Source organism: Psammomys obesus, unplaced genomic scaffold (genome assembly GCF_907164565.1).
Source record: "Psammomys obesus unplaced genomic scaffold, mPsaObe1.curated_primary_1811, whole genome shotgun sequence".
In the NCBI taxonomy this organism is placed as follows: domain Eukaryota; kingdom Metazoa; phylum Chordata; class Mammalia; order Rodentia; family Muridae; genus Psammomys; species Psammomys obesus.
In genome coordinates, this window is record NW_026592510.1 from 13,190,283 (window position 1) to 13,207,573 (window position 17,291).

The 17,291-nt window shown below is 46.7% G+C and overlaps 1 protein-coding gene across 4 annotated transcripts in view; it reads right to left on the minus strand.

Annotated features, from left to right (window-relative positions):
- Nucleotides 1–2,330: 2,330 nt before the first annotated feature.
- The window catches only part of Apba1 (amyloid beta precursor protein binding family A member 1), a 198,502-nt gene continuing 183,541 nt past the window's right edge, over nucleotides 2,331–17,291 (minus strand). For all 4 annotated transcript variants that reach the window (XM_055613900.1, XM_055613899.1, XM_055613896.1 and 1 more), the window contains 4 exons: nucleotides 16,784–16,996; nucleotides 8,257–8,376; nucleotides 6,771–6,911; nucleotides 2,331–6,084 (listed from right to left, as the gene is read on the minus strand). In XM_055613900.1, coding sequence (XP_055469875.1) covers nucleotides 6,013–6,084; nucleotides 6,771–6,911; nucleotides 8,257–8,376; nucleotides 16,784–16,996 — 546 coding nt within the window. In that variant the 3' untranslated portion in view covers nucleotides 2,331–6,012. The remainder of the gene's footprint in view (nucleotides 6,085–6,770; nucleotides 6,912–8,256; nucleotides 8,377–16,783; nucleotides 16,997–17,291) is intronic.

Here is a 17,291-nt window from a genome sequence, read left to right on the forward strand (position 1 = left end):
TGAACAATCCTCCCATGGGAGCTTTATGAAGACACACTGTTGTTCTGATGAATTAATTCCTGATTGTAGAATTCCTGATTTGATTGAAACAATTTTGGAAGTTACAAAGGTAAAAGAAAGTTGACAGCTGCAGTAAATACTTTTGTGGACCTCCAGATACCTCACTAGGAGACAGGCTTGAGACAGATTTGTGGCTTTAGATAAACTTTCATTCTAGAGATTGTACCACAAATCCTGGTATGCACCATAAATATAGGCAAGTTGGTTTGAACTTCCCATGAACCCAGAATATAATGGAGCTACCAAGAAATACCTAAATTAAGTACAAACCTTAATGTAAAAAAATACAAACTGTTTCGCTGTAATTTCTTATATCTTGTCAGCTTATAGCATAAAATATTGTCATTTTAAATTTATTTTATATCTTGGAATGAAAGACAGATTGAACCCACTATAAACAAAGAGATAGGTGGAAAATGTGTAGCCAGGTCAGTCCTAATTGAAAAGACATATATCTTGTTGTAACTTCTTGGATCCTGTTAACCTTTAGGCCTTGTCAACCTTTGTCATTCTGAACTCATTAAGAACTTATGTAATGGATACATAGATAAGAAATGTTTAGTTTTAATAAAAAAATACCCATGTAACCTATTATTCTCTTATATTTTTGGATTCATCTGTTTTTGTGATTGCCTTTCTGACTATGAGGTAATTCTTTTTCTGATGTAGAGAGCTTTGTCTCAGAATTATAGAACTATTACTATTGTTTATTGTTTATTGTTGGTTGAATCCATTGGAATTCGCTTCATTCATGAGTTGTAAATATGTAGATGTGTTTGCATGTAAATGTGTCTGTATGTCTGTTTTTTTGTACATGTTACACAAGTGCATGCTAACTGCTAACTGTTGGTAAGGAGGTTCTTTTGTATCATCCATTGAAAGTGCGTATGAATGTGCACAGGTCTATATGTCTGATCATTTGTCTATATGTGCATACAGGCTGATACCACGGAAAGGGCCATGGCAGCTGGTCAGGAAAGAGGTTTTTCTGAGGGCAGCCTGAACTTTCTGCAGTTTCTGCAGAGGAGATGCTAGCTGAAATCAACATTATCATCATATGTAAGCTTGTGGAATTTTGTTGGTTGAAATTTCTTGTTTTGTCCATCTTTTGAGTGAATGTGTGTGTGAGACCTCTTTCTTTTAACTCCTTTTCTCTCCCAGTGGTCTGAGCCTGGCTTCACAGCCCCAAGCAGTTGGCTGTGATTGTGCCAGCCTCAGACAGGACAGGAATCATTGCACTGAATCAGTAAAGACCAGATAAAAGTCTCTGAGTAAACAAGCCAGAGGCTTTCTGTCAGTGACAGGAAGACCAGAAGCCTCAGATGGCTCAGTTGGTAAAGATCAGATCTTAAGTCTGCTGGTCTGGAGTTCAAACCCAATGAGAACTACTTTTGAGTTCCTTGACCACCTCTATGTCCATCTTCCACAGCTTTTCCCTCTGGATCCGTCAAAGCTTGGACATCTCTCATCTGGGTTTGTTAGCTCTTGTACAAGTGGTTTTACTGGTGAATCGAGCAGTTTAAGATGTTTCTGTGGGGACACAACTGCGGAGGATTTAGTACACTCCCAGTTCTTGAAGCCTTTCCACCTCCTGTGTTTTGTTTCAGAGATATAAAGCATAATAACGCGCACCCAGTGGTGCCTGAGCATAGCATTTTAGGATTCTCAGCTTCTACCTTTCAGGGCTGTCGACAGCTCAGATGCAGTCCCTGAGGGACCTGTGACTAGTTTTTCAGGAAAGACAAGGAAGATGGTGTCCTAATGAAGACTAGGACACTAGCGGAACACCAGGTCTTCTGTAATGGGAGCCTGCTGCCACACTCAAAGCCCTGGCCGCAGGAAAATCACATTACCAAAATCTGAAAAGTGGAATTGCAAAGAGTACTATGTAAGAGGCTTCTGAAACATTCTCACAGAATCTTCAGGTTGGTTTCCTGAGACACTGTTTTCCACTTTGGCTCCAGCCCTCAGCAAAGACCACTTCTGTTCTTTTTTTCCTTATGAGAGGAAGAATTAATTTCTGCTTCTCTTCCTTCCGTGATGATACAAAGTATGAAACACAAAGGACCCCTTCTCCCTTTCAGTGTACTCCAATGAGGCTTAAAACACTGTTGTGACAGGCCAGTTTCACATAATAAAATACCTGGGTAGCAAGTGGTCACCATAATCCTTAGGGCTGGAGGTGGCCTATTAAGGAAAAGACAAAAATCCTCCCTCCTGGCATACGGAGCCCTGTTCCTCCCCGAAACAGCAAGACACTCAGCCAGAGCCAAGAGGCGAAGTCCTTGTTTATTGTTGCAGCAATTCTTATACAGACGTTAGCGTTCAGTTAAATAAGGAGATAGCACATTAAATACATCACAACCCCAAACTAGACAACTGCAGTCACGGCACAAAGAAGGGGAAGGTGGGCCAGGACCGGTAACCAGACTGTCAGAGGAAATACATTCAGTGGGTGTGCAGTGTCACATTCCAGGCTCACGTGTAGATATATTTTATTTATATATATTTATATTTATATATAGAGATCATTGAGTTTCGTGTATACAAAGAACGATATTGTTACAAATACAATACTATACTTCTCCCGATGTTTTACAGTAAGCGCTAATGCACCCCGTCACAGGACAGGAGTGCGGGTTCATACCCCGGGTGCTGTGCTAAGTATGTACAAGAGAGCTCATTCCCACACGGTCATCACACACTGCCTTGGATGGAGGGGAAATAAAATCAGAGTTGTGTGCTTAGGTGGACCCTAACCAGGGAAGAGGCAGACAGAGGTGAAACTCAAACCAACAGGTAGCCTTGTGGAGGTGAGAGTTAAAACATCAGGAAGAGGCGGCCCTTGGTTGTAAACATTGGTGACGGCTACACCAGTGGGCGGAGAGACCCGGACAGGGCTCTGTGGGTGGGTTTTCATCAGTGTACGACAGGGAGGGTAGGTGTGGACAGGGCTGCAGGGGGGAGGGGAGCAGTGGGGGAGGTAGTAGGTTACTCTGGACTCCCTGAAGGCCAATGTTGCTGGGCAAAGTTCAGAAAGCAAACCCGTGTGCAGGGAGGTGGCAGCCTGCCGCGTGCTCTACCCCCAGGAGCCTGCTGTGGTGAGGGAGGGAGGGCTTGCTCAGGAAGTGGGCTCCCCCCATTGATCTGTGGGGCTTTCTTCCTCTCATGAACTCAAGGCTGATGGTGGCTCCCTGAAGTGTTCCTGCTGGAGAAGGCAGAGGCTGAGTGGGTTGTGGTGCAACCTCATTGGAGTAGGAGGGGGGTGAGGAAAATCTGGGAGCCTGTCCCCAAAGCCGAGTCACCAGCATATCCCAGCTGAGTGGGCAGAGGGGCTTTGTGCCTTGCAGTTTGGGGAAGGCGGCTCTGTATGTAGTTGGCCCCATTATTGGGGGTAAAGAGATATTTACATATGTAAGTGTATATGAGGATGTCAGACAAGACCCCAGGTTTAACCGCTCAGCCTGACGGTAGCAGAGGAAGAACACACTTCAGCCAGGGGGCCTGGACCAGGCTCCAAGAGCTTTCCTCCTGGGAGGGAGGAACCAGTTTGATTAACACAAAAGCTAAGTAATCTTTACAATCATGCTAAACTGTTAGTTCTCCAGGAGGGCTCACAGAAAAGCTTGGCTTTTCAGCCCTTCTTAAAGTTTCCAGATTTCTTACACAACATGAATGGAAAGTATTTTCTCTTTCCTCTTTCCCTGGGGTGAAGACACTTCATTGTGATTACCTGGGGATTATACTGGGAGTGAGAGCCTGTCTCTGACCAGCCCAGGTCAGCCTCTGCTGACCTGCTTCTGCCTTCCTGTCCAGGTGCTTGGGCATGTGCCTACAGTCGCCACCTGGGACCAGACAAACATAAGCCTCTCACGTGACTTTCCAAGGTTTCCATTGCCTGACATTGGTACACGCCAGCAGTAGTGTCTTTTTGTCCTACCCATCATCTCTTTGGCAGAGGAGACATGGGTCACACTCTTCAGTGTGTGAGTATACTAGATACCCAATGGATTAGCTACTTCAGGAGATGTGAAGAAAATCCAGGACATGGTTCCTGGTCTTCACATTTGCTAGAGTTTGACCTTGGGCCTGGTCATGCAGAAGTGTTCTGTTAGACACCCTTAAAAATAAGTCCAGATAGCCTGGCTCCTGTGGTCCCAACTCCACAGCGGCAGCAGGCCCATTCCTTCTCAGGCAGCTATCTGGACAGCTGGTGGCTTCTCATCACCAGAACTTCTTGTGCTAAAGTCAAGCTGAGGGTTCTACTGCAGAACCCTGTAAGCACTAGGCTTTCCTGATTCTCTCCAGTGACTCCTGATGTCAGAGACCCCAGGGGGCTGACTGTCTCCCTCCCTGGCTGGAGCCTCTTGTTCCTCACCTTGTTCTATTCACATCTCTCTTTCTCACGGATTCTTCTCTTCCCTCCATAAATCCATCCTCCCCAACACTGCTCACTGAACTCCCATTTCCACAGACACAACATATATATCCCAGATGCAGAGAACAGGGGCTATATTCAGAGTACAAAATATATTAGTTTTCTTCCCCTGTCTCTACTGAGATCATCAAAGAAACAAAACAAAAACAAAAACTAGCCACAGCCCACATGGAAACAAACTGCTCTTTGGACCAAGAATAAGTGAAACTGGCTCAGAATGATATTATTGAAAACATGTACTAGACTGAGACATGATCCAGAATGTGAGGTGTCTGTTGGAGACCTCACGCCTTGCACACCAGCTACACACTCCCAGACCTACAAGATAGTAGAGGATGTTTCTGGAGCAAATTTGGGGATTCCTAGGCCCAACACCAAGTGTTAAATCTGTCTGACTTTGTGGCTTATCTATTCTAGCCTTTGAAATATCACATCCTCACTAGTGGCTGTGAAAGGCTCAGGCTGGCTTAGCTTTGGGACATGGCCCACATCACAGTTTGTCCCTCGAGGACATCCAGTGTGTATGTGGGGTGGGGGAGTCTTAGAGGCCACTGAGCCTGTTGAGAAAGGGAAGGCCAAACCTCAGCCAGGTAGGCTGGCCTGTTTCTCTATGTCAACCTTCTGCTAGGGGGAAGGGATCTTCCAGAGAGGTGCTGGGGGTTACCCACAGGCTCTGTGTGCTAGATTTCAGAGAGCAAATGAGACACTGTGCAGGGTGTGTGTGTGTGTTATGTACACATAAGCGCCTGTGCAAGTGCACAGGCAGATCATACCTGCCTGTGGTTTTCCTCCAGTTGGTAAACTTGGGACAATCTGGGAAGCCTCAGAGGCCCTGTGACTTGCCAGGATCTCTACAGTGTTACAGTAGCCTTGTCCAGGATGTCACTTCCTCTTTTCTCTGCAGTTGGGCCCGTATTAGCACACCCATTGAAACTCAAATAAACTATGGAAGAAATTTAAAACTGGCTCAGAAATTCTGGGCAGAAATAATGTATGAGGGCCCCCAACTCCATAGCAAGCAGCAAATGTCCTTAAAGATATGGCTCTAAGGATGTTCAACACCATCTCCTGTCACCACCATCTTCCCAACAAGCGAGTGAGGAGGGCAGAGAGAACAGCAATTAAGTTTTAGGCACTGCTCAATCAGCTCCTATGCTACCTCTGGGAACTCTTTCAGGGAAGTGTGTGCCTCTTGGGAGGAATGATGTCTCCTTGGGCAGTGACAACCACCTTAGGGTCTCCCAAAGACCCTCCCCAATGATCTCAGGTAGATATTAGCTGTTTTCCACCCTCAAGGGGGCACACACAAAACTTCCCTGGTATTAAGGAAGGAACAGAAAAAAAAGCAAACTGGAGAGAGACAGCGAGCAAAGAGGTCCTTGCTGATTCTTCTCTTCCTGTGTAAGACCAGATGCTAGGCGCGAGAGGGGAATGTCTCAGTGGACACACGATGCAGCGCGAAACACAACCACGGCGAGGAGGGTCCTCCATGCATGCCACCGCAGAAGCGCAGCTCAGATGTAGACAGGCTGCTCCTGGGCTGTCAGCAGTCTGTACATGGCTGCTGGCATCGTCTTCATGTGGATCTGAGGCGAGGACGGAAAGCCATGTTACCTGGGTGGGGCCTCGGAAATAATGCTTCCGACTGCATAGTTTCCAAGACAGCTCACCCCTCGACTCTGCGGCCTGGCCTAGGGAGAGTGACACCCACAGGCTTTCTAGAAAGTCGGGGTGATTGTAAAGGATGAGAGAATCTGGGTAAGGCTTAGTTTTCCAGTTAAAGGCTTCCGTTTTCATAGCCCTTTGAAAAATTAAAGAAGGTTCTATGGGAAGAAGGTCTCTGGGCCTCTGGTGGCCTACTTCTTGTCTCAGTAATATGGGCATGCCAGCCCATGTAAAGCTGGTCTGCTGCAAAAGCAAAAACAACAGCCCCAGAGATGATGTGTGGACTTGATGTGAGCCCATACCGGTGCTGGGGGTTGCTGTTTGATGGGTCCTGAATCTAATTTGTGTCTTCTAAGAACATCTAGTGAGGTTAACTGGGAAAAAGGGGGAATTTGGGGAGCCACAGATAGCAGAAATACAATGTGTGTTGAAGAAAAGGTGTATGTGTGGGGGAATAAGCTTACCTCAGCCAGGTCTGAGGCAGATGGCCTGCTTACTGAGGAGCATCTCAGGAGGGGAAAGGGAGTTCTAAAAGGTTCCCAGCAAGGCTAGCATGGTGCCAGGGGCACACACCTTAACCCTGCTCAGCCCCAGGCCTCATTCCTACCTCCCCGACAGCATTGGAGAGGATGTGGACGATCTTCTCATGTGGTGTAGCCACGACACTCTGGCCATTGATTTCAATGATCCGATGTCCCACGCGGACCCCTCCTCTCTCAGCTATTCCCCCTCTCATGAGGCTGCAGATCTACCAGGGGCAAACACCAGGTTATACTTGGTGGGCAGTGCCGTACCTCAGAACCACGTAGGGTGGAAGACTGCCTTTTCCCGGGAACCCTAGTGCCCCAGCATGACCACCTCTGAGAGCTGACTTGGTGAGGCTTTGCCCATGTCAATCTCTCAGATGGTTCTTATGAGCAGTGGGTTCTGTGGCCTGGTAAGGAGCTCTGTGGTTGACTGTTTAACTAGAAACCACAAATCCTGGGTCTGATCCCTGGTACAATATATAGCGCCAGCAAAAGTAGATTCTGTAGGCCTCCTTGGCTGCCTTGTGCACGAGCTTTGCACAGGGTACATGGCAGGTGTGAATACACTGGTATCTGGAGTGCTGACCACTTCCCCTCCATGCTGGACCTATCAAGCAGCGGCCACTGTTTCAGTGAGCCTTCCTTAGTCATGAGCAGGCTTACTCCTGGAACTGTTTGATGCCAGAAGCCTGGATTTGAGGAGTACTCTTGTGTGAGCCAAAGAGGCACTAGAAAGCTACTCTGTTCCATGGTGTGGCTTGAGGAGAGTAACACTCATTGTTGTTCTTGACTTGGTGGTCCCTGGCCCAACTCACTTCTTACAGGAATGGAATCGATGATACAGCCAGCCACTTCGTAGGGTTAGGCTGCGGCCACTGGTCAATGAACCCTCCCAGCGCTGCAGCGTGGGGTGATCCCACCTTCCACAGCGAGCCAGTGTGTGTGTGTGTGTGTGTGTGTGTGTGTGTGTGTGAACTTACTGAAGACGGCTTTACATTCCAGACTGTGCACCTCTATTCAGAAGCTGATGCAGACAAGCCATGCAGCAAGGCAGCTTAGTGGTTCTAGAGTAAGTGGATCTTTCCTGCTTTAAGGGACTCTTGGGTCAATGCGTTCCTTAGCTGCTTTCCACATTGGAGATAAGACCAAGCAAGGGTCTGGGCTCACTGGTCGAGTGCTCACCTGGCATACGCCATCTCCAAACAAACAAAATCTCAAGAAGCTGGTCAAATTAAAACGGAAAACCCCAAGCCAGGTGCAGTGGCACATAGGTGTAATCCCAGCCCTTAGGGAGGCAGACGCAGGTGGAGTTCAAGGCCAGCCTGGTCTACAAAATGAGTCCAGGACAGCCAGAGCTGCACGGAGAAAGTGTGTCTTAAAAAACCAACCAACCGACAAAAAACAACAAACAAATCCTAACCAAACCAAACCAAACTGAAAACCCTAAACCTCTTTACTGAATGAAAAGATGAAGGAAATGGACCAACTTGGAAAAAAAAAATTCACTATACCCCCATTTTCATTTGTCAGTATTTTACAAGACAGTGCGCTTTGAGTTGTACTTACAATTCCGTTCTGCACGCTGAAACCCAGCTGGTAGCGAAGGTCCGGCCTCCTTATTAGCACTGTGGTCACCGGGGGGCACCTCACAATGTTCAGCTTCACGCGGGACTGGTTCTTTAAGCCCTTAAACATTGACAAAACACAGTGGAGATGGTGACCACCTAGTCAGGAAGAGTGGGAATGTGAACTTGTACAACCACTCTGGAAACCAATCTGGCACTTTCTCAGACAATTAGGAATAGTGCTTCCTCAAGATTCAGCCAAACCACTCCTAGGCATATATCCAAAAGATGCTCAAGTATACAACAAGGACATTTGCTCAACCATGTCTGTAGCAGCCTTATTTGTAATAGCCAGAAGCTGGAAACAGCCCAGATGCCCCTCAGTGGAGGAATGGATGCACAAATTGTGGTATATCTACACAATGGAATACTACTCAGCAATAAAAAACAAGGAAATCATGAAATTTGCAGGGAAATGGTGGGATCTACAAAAGATCATCCTGAGTGAGGTATCCCAGAAGCATAAAGACACACATGGTATATACTCACTTATAAGTGGGTATTAGACATATAATATAGGATAATCACACTAAAATCTGTACACCTAAGGAATCTAATAAAAAAGGAGGACCCTGTGTAAGATGCTCAATCTTCATTCAGAAAGGCTAATAGGATGGACATCAATAGAGGGAGAAAACAGGGAATAGGACAGGAGCCTGCCACAGAGGGCCTCTGAAAGACTCTACCTAGCAGGGTATCAAAACATGCTGAGACTCATAGCCAAACTTTTTGCAAAGTGCAGGGACTCTTATGAAAGAAGCGGAAAATAGAAAGACCTGGAGGGGACAGTAGCTCTATAAGGAGAGCAACAGAAACAAAAAATCTGGGCACAGGGGTCTTTTCTGAGACTGATACTCCAACCAAGGGCCATGCATGGAGATAACCTAGAACCCCCGCACAGATGTGGCCCAGAGTAGTTCAGTGTCCAAGAGGGTTCCTCAGTAATAGGAACAGGGACTGTCTTTGCCATCAACTCAGGGGCTGGCTCTTTGAGCACCTCTACCTGAGGGGGGAGCAGCCTCCCCAGTCCACAGAAGAAGACAAAGAAGCCAGTCCTGATGAGGCCTGATAGATTAGGGTCAGATGGAAGGGGCGGAGGACCTTCCCTATCATTGGACTTGGGGAGGGGCATAGGAGAAGACAAGGGAGGAAGGGTAGGATTCGGAGGGGATAGGAGAGGAAGCTACAGCTGGGATACAAAGTGAATAAACTCTAATTAATAAAAATAAAATAAAAATTAAAAAAAGTAGATGTTGCCCAACACAGAGGCAGCACCCACACATGTAGTCCCTAAAGTCCTCAATGCCACCTGCAGGCTATACTTCCCTGAGCTGGGGTTGTCCCCATGATGCCTCCCTGAAACCCATTCAGTCTGTGTGAGATGGGTGTCCTGTGGATGGCATCTTTATTTTGGAAAATGGACTGTGTCAAGGGACCTGACAAAAGTACAACTGTAAAAAAAAAAAAAAAAAAAAATCACGTGTTTGGAAGATGAGGGGTATACAGTGCTGGTAGAGATGCAACATGAGCCTTTTCCTCTCAGGGCAAACTCTAGCAATGAGTGACTCCTAAAAAAGGGCCTGCACGTCATAGAAACATCTCTTTTACACAGCTGGGTCTCTCTGCCCTCTTCTTCCCCATTCCATGTCTGGTGAGAACTTCCTGCTCATGGGAATTACCATGATAGCCGGAAGCTCCAGTGGATTTTTGTCTCCTTAGGAGGTGATAGATTCTGAAGAAATGAAACATGAAGACTGTACATGGGTTCATCCTTGGTTGCCTGCTCTTCCTCTAGCTCAGAATGGACTGTAGAATAAAAGCTGGCCTTTAACTATCAACAGTGTAAAAGTATCTTTTATTTGCCTCTTTTTTAGTGTTGTCTCTGATGCTTACTGCTTAGTCCTAGTCCTGGAAGCTTCTAACCTAGGCCTAGAATGTTTTCAGCCTCTGAGATTTACTGCTTAATAGGCTCACCCTTATTTGTTCTTACTGAGCTCCGGGCTGGCTGGTTCAACTCAGCTGTTCTGGCTCAAACTCCTCTCCCAGCTAACTTATTTAATCTGGCTTCCCTCTTGTCCCCTGAACTGCTCTGCTTGGCCTCAAACTAACTCAAGTGATCTTTTCTAATTTTTCTTCTCCTTTTCACTCTCTGGCTCATTCTGTCTTCACCTGTGTTCCCTCTCTGCAACTTGTCTATTACTGTCCTGGTAAACTGCTTCTTCTCTCTCTGCATTGCCTCTTAAGTAACTTCTTTTTCCTCTCTTGTCATGACAGTTGGGCCTAGACTATTCTGTCAAATGTTTCTCTGATTCGTCACCTTTTTCTGACACTCAATTAGACATCACTTTCAAACATGGGTGCCTCCTTCTACAAAGTAACTTTACCTTCACTGTTTGGGATTAAAGGCCACCACACCTGAATCTAAGCTTTTCTTTATCTGAACCTTGCTCTATACCAAGCTGGCTTGAACTCAGATCTTCTTGCCTCCGTCTCATGGATTAAAGGCATGTTTGCATTCCAGCCAAATCACACAGAAAGTCTTTGGATGTGATCTCTTGCCAGAACAGCTATGTTCTGAATTAAAAATTCCTCTACAGTTTTCAGAGCCTGTTTGGAGGGCTCTACATCAGTCACATAATCCTTCCCTCAGGCAGGCCCACCCGTCACCTCATCAGCTGAGAAATGGGGACTGGGCAGAAGAGGCCAGCCCAGAAATAAGCATGCTCCCTCCAGCGCAGCTGGCTCTGAGGAAGGCCTGTTCTGCCTTGGATGCCTTTTGTTTGCCAGAGCAGATACTCTGACAAGCCCATGCTCAAAGCTCTTTGAGTCTCTCCATGCATGTCCTCTCCAGCAGATGCTTTGTGTATCAGTTCAAGACAACTGTATAAAGAAAATAATTTTTGTATCCTGGAGCAGAAAGACTACACTGGTGTGTCTGGAGGCCCTGCTGCTATAGCTGAGGCCAAAAGATCAGAGCACTGAAGAAATCCCTGCCTAACTGGACTCCTATCTGTCAAGACCAGCTGATTAAGAAATGGCTCAAGGTCATTTGGACTTTCCTCCAAGCAATCAAGGCTGAAGTGTCTTGAGGTGGGTGGGCATGCTCTCAGAGATTTGTGGGAAAGCTAGCTTTTATTCAGATCCATGATATCCCCTAGAGATAGCACCTCATGTGACTTGATGCTCAAACTCACACTGGCATCACCCAGCAGTTTGAAACAATGCAGCTGAATGAATTGCGTGCCCTTTTCCTGCATAAGATGCCAGTGACAGATTTGGCCTTGTGTTGACAAGTCTCAACATTATGTCAACAAGGGAGAAATAAGGTCTGGTTTTCTGCTCCCAGCAGTGGGACCAGACAGGTAAGGAGGACGGAAAGTGCTTGTGTCCCTAAACCAGAGTTCCTGTCATGTTTTTGCTTCCACAAGCAAGAGGCTCCTAGGTACTTTACTTTACTCTCTCCACTGTTTTCTCCATGGTGACACTCTGCCAGGTCCAGTTTCTATATATGTCTTTCTAAATGCCTCAGCCTAGGACACTGAAACTCAGCCATCAGGCTTCAAAACACAGACTCACTCCCCAACATCAAAACAGGTATTGCGAAGCATGGAGTCTGGACCTTTGCCACATGCTTATATTTTTTTCTTGAGCACCTCTTCTTTTTTGTTCACTTAAAAGTTGCTTACATACAAAGAAATGGGTTAGACACTTGATACTGGAGGGAATAAGATTCTTTAGGTCTCCTGGAACTGAGGGGACATGAGGCTAAGAGAGTATACAGAGATGTTCTCTAATACAGAGACTATCAGAACCAAGACAGGGGGCCTAAGCAGCTTGAGTCCCACTACATCCACGTGCCGCACTCCTCTGCAGATCACGCACAAGACCAGGACTTTGCGGAAAATGAGCTGAGAGCGACAGGAGCTGATGGAAGGGGTTGTGGGCCTTCACACAAAGCCACCTGTTTAAATGCTTACGCCTGTTGACAGCCCAGGATTATTTAGGTGTGTTTGGGTAATTCAGAAGACCTTATAGACTATACCATGAGAATGAAACCATTTTCCCAGTATTACCTAAAAATTTCACATTGCTCTGGTGAACTGATTTAAGATACCTGTTGGGTCCCTCAGCAAGATAATTTTAAGAATGGAGAAAATATGCTTCAACATAAGGCTCTGAAATAACTAGGGCATTATATGCTCTGCTATCCCTAATCAGTGTTTCAAGTTGGGTCCCATTAACTTAGATTTCTTACCTGCCATTTTGTTGGAGGTGCCAATTAAATAAATGGTCATTTCATCCCCATGACAACAGTGAATGATGTAGCAAATTAGGAAACAAAAGTGAGAAGGGAAGAAGCAAGAGTGGTATCTATAGCAACAAGCGCAGAACCACGATACTCTAGAGAAGGAAAGGGAAGCTGGGCAGTAGGTTAAAAAAGAACAGACATCTACAGATCAGGACTTGGAGACAATGGCATGAGCAGGGACAGATGCTTTACTTACCAATGACCACACTTTAGAAAGAAATTACAACTGGAAAGGTAAGGGGCAGGCAAAAGAAAATTTAGAGGGTTTCCGTAACCAGAAACATTCTACTTCCTGTAATCTGGTGTTGGGGGGGGGGCAATGAGCATTGCTAAGTGGTGATAAGAGCGGTAAGATAAGAGATAAGAGTGGTAAGACAGAAAATGGCCTCTGTCTTAGATGCCTGTTCCTCAAAGGGCAGGCCAGAAGGCTCCTGGGAGCTTGCTGAAAAAGCAGAGCCCTACTGAAGACTTATAAGAACAAAACCGGTATCTTAACAGGATCCCTGGGTGCCTCATGTGAGTGTGAGAAGCAGTGACTAATCAAGATGTAAGATGCTAGATGCTGGATAGAAAAACTACAAATCCCATGAGGACCTACTGAAGTAAACAGCACTACAGTAAAGTTTTGAAGCCTAGACGTTTGAACCCCCTGCAGTAGCTGAGGGGTTAGGGGTTGGACAGTGAGCACCTGTCTGGGTCCAGGCACACAGTGCAGTGATGTCTAGAGAACTATAGAAATGGCCTAAATCGACTGAGGGTCAGTCTTCATCTAGCCTTGTGTGTTCCGGCAGGTGTGGCACATGTTCTCCAGCCAACACAAGACCCTATCTTGTGGCTATCTAATTTTTCAGCTAAACAAAGCTGAGGCTCCCAAGACTCTGAGAGCGCCTGGCAGTTTCTAACGAGGCCTGCCTGCTGTGCACATCTCTGCCGAGAGGAGGCCACAGAGGCAGCGGCTTTCTCGGGCCCTCGTCAGCAGTTGTCTCTTTCATCATCACATGGCTTTTTCATCTTCCGAGTCCATGGAGATTCTATTTACAGACATCAAAGTTCAGCTCCTCAAACAACCTTTCCTTCTCAGGAAGTTCCAGGGCCACTCTGTTTGCATTTGAGCAAGCTTTGTTTTCATCCTGAGTTGGTGATCTGTGGACAGAGCTAGATTCCCAAGCAGCAGTCAAGGTGGTCAGGCTGACCTCATGGATACCATGGCCCCTCGTCTAGTCTGTGTCATTTAGAGGGTCCATTGAACAGCCAGCTGAGGGCCCTGCACCTTTGGGATTTCAGGTAAGGGGAGGCTTATAGGAACATAGGGCTGAGAGTTATCAGAAATTCCTGCTTCTGAAACTCAGATCCATCCCCATCTTTATTCAAGTTTGTCTCTATGTCTGTCTCTCTGTCTCTGTCTTGTCTCTCTCTCCAGTCAGCTTAGGTTGCCACAATAAAATATTATACACTGGGTAGCCTATAGTCAACGAAAGTTGCTTCTACTTGTTATGCTGGCCAGAAGTCTGAGATTAGGATGCTGGCAGTCAGGAGATGATGAAGGGCCTTCCCTGTGCTGCAGACTGGCAGCTTTTCATTGCTTTCACACTGAGGAGAGAGCTCGTAGGGTACCTTGCATAAAGGCATTGATCCAATTCATGAAAGCATCACCATTAGGACCTAATCACCTCCCAATATAGCCTAGATTTAGGGCCTCAACATGTATTTCAAAGAAACATAGTCAGTCTAAAATATCCCTCCTCTTCTCCTGAATTCTTTCCAGACATAGATCAACTCCCCACAAAATCACCCTTAGCCAACTTCACTCACTGGTTTCTCCCTCTCATATCTGAATTCTGCACTCCACAAACAGATCCTCAGGACTGGTACGATCAACATCTGGCTGTGTGGGGGCTGTCCTATGCGTCACAGGATGGGCCTGAAGGGCCTTCTCCACAGTGCAATAGCCAAGGCGTTCTCCAGGCTCCCGGGGCATATGTGATTACCTCTGGCTAAAGTTGTGCACTTAGATAGACACGTTCCCTGGACAGCGCTGCCTCAGGTGCACATCGTTCACTGGCTGAGTGATCTGTTTCCACTAAGGGCCAGCTATGTGATCACCATTCTATGCCTCGGTTTCCTACTTGCATAAAAGATGACAACAGTACCTGCTGCAGAGAAGTTCATGAACAACCAGCATCCATGAACGAGTTCAGTGAGCTAATCTACAATCATCCTCTGCTCAGTGCTGGGTACACAGCCCTTGACCTCTCTAAGTGTGGGGCCAGTCACCTTTTCTTGCTAGGCCCAGATCCTGGATGAGGACCTACTCACTGTCTGGGCCACCCCACCCTTTGCAGTTCACACACACACACACACACACACACACACACACACACACACACACACAATTTGTTCACAGGAGAGAAGGGAGAAAGCAGGCCAATGGGCTATGATCCTGCCTTTCAGTAGAGGTCACCATGACAACACCAGATCTAACCTTGCAGGTCAGGCTAAGTTCTTCACCTTAATTCAAAGCCAGTTCACTGTCCATCAGTTCAGGCAGACACTTCTAAACACCACTGTCCTTCCTGATACAAACGTAGGCTTTAACGCTTTCAAAGTCAACTTATACACTGTCCTGTAAATGTTTCCTCCCCTAAACACTTGCAGCCTTTCACCTCTATGCTGCTACACACCCTTTCTGCAATAGAATTGCCTTCCACATGTATGGCTTCTCCATGGCTCGGCTCAGCACCTAACAAAGGTCCAATTAAACAGATCTGAATGAATCCTGGCATTAAGCAGATTCTTGGAACTCATCATTACTGTCCAGACATGTGCTGCACAGCGAGGCTTAGTCAACCACAGCAGCCCTGCGAGACGACAGTGGAACTGACAGATTCCTAGTACCTGGAGACACGCCTCGTGTCTGTGGGGACATCTGTGTGGACTCACTGCGCTGCCAACTTTTATGCATAAAAACAGCATGTGTGCGTGTCTACACATATATTTACAAAATAATAAAGGCTATGTTGCTAGCATACATTAAATATTTATTCCATAATTAGTTTAGGGTGTACTCCTACTTGTTAATACACAGCATTAACCATAAGATAGTATGCTGTCTTTTGCTGGCACCCTGCTCATGGGTCCTACAATTACTGTCTTTCTTGGTTTTATCAAGAGGCCACATCCGGTGACTGACCTAAGTTTATGTAAGCAGTCTGTGATGTATGGAAAGTGACAAAATTGCCTACTGACACATCTCTCGGAGCTTTTTCTCCACACACGGCTGTATAGTAAGCAACAAGTGTACCCTGGCAACGGAAGCAGAGCCACATCACCCTGCCTGGTATGCTCACCTGCACCCTTGTCCCAACTCCTCAGATGAGGATGACTGGCTTTTTGCTGGTTTCCTTTGGCACAAGATGGCTACTGTACAGACATATTCATCCCCCTCCCCCCCAGAGTAGTGTTCTCTTTGAAACCCCTGGGACCAAGGAAAGCTAGGCATCCAAGCCTGCTGATTTCCTGGGAATGGGTTAGTGGCATAGTGGCTATAGACGCAGCAAGGATCAGTGTTCTCTACAGGCTACATACACAGATGCCTCACTGCTAACAAGAAAATCCAGTTCCCCGCCCCTCAAGGAATCACATTCATTTTCTCATTAGGTAACTCTTTTCTTTAGTGATGGCATCAGTGAGGGCTGCGCAAAAATGAACGTGTGGGCTAGAGCAAGTTTTCTCCCTACGGCATTCAGGCAGTGGCTCAGGAGCAGGGACAGGTTGGCCGGCACCAGTGTTCTCTGAAGAGGGTGGGAAGTCACCTCATTCACGTATACCTGGCTGGCTATAAGCAATGACCTGGGGTACAGAGCTGAACGAAACCCTGCTGGGGCCTCCTTACGTGGCAGAGAGTGATTTAACTGGTGAACTATGCTAGGATGGGCATTGGATTAGATGTAGCTGTTACTCAAGGCACACATATCTCCTGTGATCCTGACTTAGAAACTTAAAATAGTAACCTGAGTGTTGCCTGCCCTGAGAGCAAGTCCATGCCGCTTGTGTTTGGGTCTTCCTCAGTGCCTGAGCTTAAAAATGTTCACAGATTTTGAGGACCCGATGGCAGTCTCTTCAGGTATGTTACTGAGAAGGTTTTCTCGTGCCTAGGTACCTTAATAATGCTCTGGCAGGTGGAGAGAGGCAGGCCCACCAGGCTGGTACCATTAATGGACATGATCTGGTCCCCGATGTTCAGCTTCCCGGACTTCTCCGCGGGGCCGCCGTGCATCATGTTGGCAATGATCACAGTTGGTAGAATGGATCCCCAGCCAGACTCCACGATCACAACTCCCAGGATTTCTCCCTTCTGTTTCTCTATGAAAACCTGAAGGGGAGAAAAATACACAGAAAGCTCAAATCAGCAGCCATTTGGGATAGATATCAGAGCCTATGTGCTATGTGTGTGTGTGTGGGGGGGGGTGGGGTTGGTGAGAGACACTTCTTTGAGGATGCCAGTCCAGGTCAATTTCCATCTTCTCCACATCCCATGGCATCTGGAGTCTGTAAGAAACTGCTTCACACAAACCCATCTAGACCTGGAATTGACCCTCATTTCATATGACCAACCTGGCCTCATGCATAAATAAATACAAGGGGCGCACGGAAATACAACAGGCTTT